Raw genomic sequence first — 6,086 nt, 5'->3', positions numbered from 1 at the left:
ACCCCTTGTAACCTTTATGATTTCATTCATTCATTCATTCATGATTACAAATGTATAATTTGACTAAATGCCGATCATAGTACCAATATTATGTCACCATAATATTAATTTCACCATCAACAAATATTTCATAATTAATTAATGAATCGATGTGCAAGCTGTAGATTCTTTTCAGAAAGTAATAATAGTAGCCAAAAAACGTGGAATGCCCCGACCCCATTCCCTCGACAAATGCTCAATGATCACTGGCACAGTTTAAAAAAAATCAATCAGATCAAATGCGTTACCTTGAGCACGGCGACGGGGACCTGCATGCTCTGGAACTGCGGCGGGGGCGTGTTGATGGCGGTGGAGGGCCGCGCGTGCGGCGCAGCCATGCGCGTCTGCATGTACTGCAGCGCAGCCGCGTTCTGCTGCTGCTGCTGCTGGCGCTCGCGCTGCTCCTCCTGTTGCAGCTGGTCTCGCATCAGCTGCACACAGACACAGACACAGACACAGACACAGACACAGACACAGACACAGACGCAGACACAGACGCAGACACAGACACAGACACACGCACACGCATACACACACATTAGCCGCCGATGTAGCGGCGTCATTTACCAAAATTCACCGGAAGCTAAATCGCCTGAAGTTAATCTAGCGATCGTATATAACTTAAAAAGTCATCACAAGCGTTAAAGGAGAATTCCATGCTAGAATGCTTTCTTATCTTTCTTAGATAAGAGGGGCGGCGGTGGCTCAGGGGTAGAGTGCCTGGATGGCAACCATAAGGTTGCCAGTTCGGACCCGGGCTCCCCCAGAGTTACTGTCGAAGTGTCCTTGAGCAAGACACTGAACCCCTAATTGCTCCCGATGTGCTAGTTGGTGCCTTGCATGGTTTCCGCTGCCATCGGTGTATATGAATGTGTGTGTGAATGGGTGAATGTAATGCACAATCTCTGTAAAGCGCCTTGGATAAAGGCGCTATATAAATGCACCATTTACCATTTTACCTTTCTTTGTAGTCGTTACATCCCCACCAAAGAGGTCCAGGTGTTTTTTTGTGCAAAAACTCCTTATTGGCTATTTTCCCTACCATAAGCCCTCAATGAATTGCATTGCATTGAATGGGAATTGAATGGGGCTATGGGGTGTTATGCTAGTTCGCTTATTTCCATCGAAATAAGTAGTAAAGTGTGCTCCTTGGGATATTATTTACATTATGAATAGAGGATATATACAAAGAAATTATAATTTTGAGCGATGGAAATAAGCGAATTAGCACAACACCCCATAGCCCCATTCAATTCCCATTCAATTAAATGCAATTCATTTAGGGCTTATGGTAGGGGAAATAGCCAATAAGGAGCTTTTGCACAAAATAACACCTGGACCTCTTTGGTGGGGACGTAACAACTACAAAGAAAGGTAAGAAAGCCTTTTAGTATATGGAATTCTCCGTTTTCTCACTCAACACTCGGTAAACAAACCAGCATACATCGAAGGACTTTTTTTACAAATTACAAGTGATAACAAGTCAAAAGTAACGAACGGTTACGGTCCGATATATACTATAGAAATGGTCAAATCAAATTGTCAAATTTTACCCAAGAAAGAGGCAAACATTTTGAAACGGACAATCTACAAGCTCGAGAGTCAGAACACGTCGCATTGTTATTCGGCTATTTCACTTTTTGGCACTTAACCCATTCTGAACGCATCATGTCATGCTTTAGCTATTGAAACATAGCAGATTTACAAGCAACCACAGATTTACTCGCCACCGAGTGGCGCGCTCCGAGCTTGTAGGTCTGCTATTTTTTGAAAAATCAAAGAACGACTGACATTTTTAGAATCTGATCTCAGGTCAGAATGCGTTCATCAGACCAGTGTGTGTCCAGTGGAAACCTCGTATGAATCTGATCTCAGGTCAGAATGGGTTAAGTGCTTAGTCTTATTGTTCTATTATGGATAGTATGGATCTAATGAACATGACGAGCACACGAGTACTAGACCATTACTTAGTTGCAGTCCTAGTTGGAACCACAAGGGGGAAGACTCTTTAAAATATTATGAATTTATACCTGCAAGCGCAGGCCGATGCGCGACGCCATGGCGGGGGGGCGAGGGGGGAGGGGGGGGGCGAGACGTTGTCAACCCACCGCAGTCCAGCCCGAAGAGAGGAGAGAGAACTGTGGGAGAGAGACACAGGGAGAGAGAGAGAGAGAGAGAGAGAGAGAGAGAGAGAGAGAGAGAGAGAGAGGCACACAGAGAGAGAGAGAGAGAGAGAGAGAGAGAGAGAGAGAGAGAGACATTTTATTTGGTGACATCACAGACAAAAAGCAGCAACAGTCATAGAATTGCCAGTATAAGGGCCTTGAACAAGGACGTCAAAGTCTCTCTACGACCAGTAAAGAAATCTTTGCTTACAGCGCACGCACACACACACACACACACACACACACACACACACACCTTTGATTGTTTTTGGGGGGTGGTCAAACGTTCACTTTACTTGACAACGTGCACGCTCATTATGCACGTGCATCAACGTATATGCGTGACAATGCATGTGCACGTTCACACTCACACGCAAAGCTATAAAACGACAACATTAAATGTCAACCGGAACTTATCACCCAAAATGATTTGTTCCTTCACCCGGCTTTTATTCATCAACTTGCTCTCTCTCTCTCCTCCGTTGAAATGTGTTTTTGAGTGGTGCAACCACTCCTACATCCAGCAATGTCCGTGTACCTAGGTAGGTAGGTACCTGTATGTGTACCTGTATGTATGTATAAGTGAGCACGAGTATGTTACTTATTTTATACCAGTAGGGGGCACCAGAGTACAGAGAAGAAATTGGAACGATACAGAGAAGAAATTGGAACGATACAGAGAAGAAATTGGAACGATACAAATTGGAATGATACAGAGAACCAATAGACGGGAGTTGCACCACTCGGTTCACACTGGTGTGATTTTAGAAGGAGCAGAGCTAAATATCAGCCCCTGAATGTCAGCAATGTCCTCTTTAGATACAACACACAACAACAACACAACAACACAACAGTACATGGTTGTAACAGAAGCACAGTGTGTATAGGAGGAGGCCTAAAACTCTAATATTAGCCCTCAGCACTGTGCATATGAGTCTATGGATAGCAACATGGCCCTGAACGCCAGTGTTGTTTTTGGCAGCAAGTTTCTATTTTAGTTTTAGTCATATAGTCTTTGGAATAGTGTTAATTTAGTTTTTGTCACATTTTAGTCACCCGGAATGTTTTAGTGCTATAGTCTAGTTTCAGTCGACTAAAATGTCATGAGATTTTAGTCGACTGAATCTACAGTTGATTTAGTCGACTAAAATGCATTTTGGCAGGCCTTGATGCCGTCGTAATGGCATATTTTACCTATGCTGAAAATAGCAGATCTACAAGCTGACAACGTGTGGCGCCGCGGTTGTGAGCTTGTAGATCGGCAATTTTCAGCATGCAAACAAGTGTAAAATGACTTACACTGGATCTCTTGTCCACTAGTCCCTTCCTAACATTTTAGTCAAGTTTTTATTTGTTGACGAAATTGTCAGTATATTTAGTCTCAGTTTTAGTCATCATAGCTTAGTTTAATTTAGTTTCCATTTAGTTTTCGTTAGTGAAAAAAGGTAGTCGACGAACTTTTTTCGTCTTAGTTTTAGTCGACGAAAACAACACTGCTGTAGTACACAGGGGTGGAAAGTACATTTACTCAAGTACTGTACTAACTACTAAGGTACATTTAGAGGTACATTTCCTTTACTGGAGTATTTCCAATTTCCAACACTTTTACTTGTACTCCACTACATATCAGATCCAAATATTGTACTTTTACTCCACTAAACTAAACTTGACTTATGAGTTACTTTGTAGATTTTGAACATTACTACAAAACACGCATTGACCACTTCATTTCGGCCATTTGAAAATAGCCGATCTATACAAGGTCACAATGTGTCGCATCGCTTGTACAGTACAAGAGCATTTCCATATTGCAGGATTGATACTTTTACGTGAGTAGAATAAATGTGAGTGTCTATGTATAGCATCACGTGTATATAGCCCTGACTGTACAATATGCGTGTCTATGTTCTAAAAACGTATCTTTAGATTTCTTGTCATATTACGGCATGTCAATAAAAATGCAAGTCTTTCCCCTAAGACAGGCCTACAGTATAATATACTATACATATTATGTCACGAGGAAAACCGGAGAGAACGTCTGTTTCCGTTAGAAGACGGACCGAAAATAACTTGACGTTTAACCACTATGAACCCCGACATCTTTATTCTGGGGATAGGTTAAAATAGCAGATCTGCAAGCTCACACAACGCGGCACCACGTGACACGTTGTGAGCATGTGCAGATCTGCTATTTTATCAAAGTATTCCGAGGCACAGCGCATCACTTCACGATGCGGTTAAACTAAACTTGTATGATTTCTGCAATTTCATTACGTATGAAATGAATAAAAATGCCAGTAATTTATTGGTATATACTGTATAGTTCATTTATTTTGCCATGTCTGCCCTGTACACTATTTTATTATAAGAAACCCCAAAAGGCAAAGAGAAATGTAATTTCTATTCATATTAAATGTTCCAAATGTCCAGCACCAAAAAACACAATTAAAGCATTAATGTCAACAATTTGAGTGCCAGTTATCCTTCTGGACGGGATCCGCCTTTTGGTGTTTTAACTAAGCATTATGTTATCCTTTAGCTATTGAAAAATAGCAGATCTACAAGCTTGTAGCGTGAGCTTGTAGATCTGCACCCCCCCCCCCCCCCGTATATTTTTGAAGGGTGTGAGCCCCTCCTATGCACAGCTTTGTGTGTCTGTGTGTCTGTAACACGGAATGTGATGATGTGATTGGCTGAGCACAAAATGATGATGTATGATGATAAGAGTGCCCCTCACTCCCCCCCCCCCCACACACACACACACACACACACACACACACTGTACACATGTCACATGTACACATGTCTCCCCTTGTTTTACTGTATAATATGATGATTTCCTTTTTTTTCCATAGAAGTGCATATTTGTACGTCTTTAAATGTTCTGGAGGATGTAAACAAGTCTTAGTGCTTTTTTTCTGTTTTTCTTATCCTCGTATAGCAGTTTTTGTATCGACCTGTACTTTCGTTTGAACTGTACCCATTCCACTAACCAATCAATCAATCAATCAATCAATAAATCAATCAATCAATGGCTATTTGCTGTCGTGCATGAGCACTAGTCCTAAAAATAAATAAAATAATCCACGAATAACACATGATTTATATACTGTATACGTATATCCATTGAGCCATTCAACAATACAAATACACAACTCCTGGTTTCGGAGGGGGGGGGGGGGGGTCCATCTTATATGGCACAAGACATTTCCAGACGGGGGTCTGTCTGTGTCTGGGTGCAGCGAGCACCCCCTCCCCTCCATCTGGGTCCTAGTGGGCGAGCGAGCGTGTCTGTCCACCGTGCGCTCTCTCTCTCTCTCTCTCTCTCTGTGACTGTGTTAGAGGTCATGTGGGAGTCATGTGTGTGTCGTGTTGTGGCCTGATCATGTGATCACGTGAGCACCCGACCCCGACGAGGGGGGGGGGGGGGGGGGGGGGAACACCCACCCACCCACACACCAACCTCACGCAGGGCAGGCCCCCTTCTTTAACACAACCACATGCACGCATGCACACACACACACACACCCACACACCCACCCACCAACCGCACGCAGGGCAAGCACCCTTCTTTAAAACAACCCCATGCACGCACACAGACACACACACACACACGCACACACACACACACACACACACACACACACACACACACACACACACACACACACACACACACAGACACACAGGGGAGTCCCATGGGTGCCAGACTGCATGCCAGTATAGTTCCCCATTCTGCAGTGACAGTGTGTTCATCACCATGCATGACTTTGCTTTTTGGTTCTATAAATGTCTGTATATTTAAAAGAACAATAATCTGAATTCCCCATGTGGTCACTCTATACAACCAGTGCTCCTTGAGGGGGGGGGGGGTCCAGGTGG

The 6,086-nt window shown here is 43.2% G+C and overlaps 1 protein-coding gene across 3 annotated transcripts in view; it reads right to left on the bottom strand.

Moving 5' to 3' along the window:
- Nucleotides 1-6,086, bottom strand: part of tfeb (transcription factor EB) — a 93,246-nt gene that overhangs the window by 39,532 nt on the left and 47,628 nt on the right. For all 3 annotated transcript variants that reach the window (XR_014569585.1, XM_083770522.1, XM_083770523.1), the window contains exons 3-4: nucleotides 2,070-2,177; nucleotides 288-470 (exon numbers count right to left, since the gene is read on the bottom strand). Coding sequence is in view for 2 of the 3 variants with exons in the window: in XM_083770522.1 (XP_083626648.1) it covers nucleotides 288-470; nucleotides 2,070-2,099 (213 nt within the window). In the remaining variant the exon portion in view is untranslated. The remainder of the gene's footprint in view (nucleotides 1-287; nucleotides 471-2,069; nucleotides 2,178-6,086) is intronic.

The sequence above is a fragment of the Protomyctophum parallelum genome (genome assembly GCF_964188405.1).
Source record: "Protomyctophum parallelum genome assembly, chromosome: 8".
Lineage (NCBI taxonomy): Eukaryota > Metazoa > Chordata > Actinopteri > Myctophiformes > Myctophidae > Protomyctophum > Protomyctophum parallelum.
Note: the sequence above shows the minus strand (reverse complement) of the source record. Positions and strands in the feature narration are given on the sequence as shown.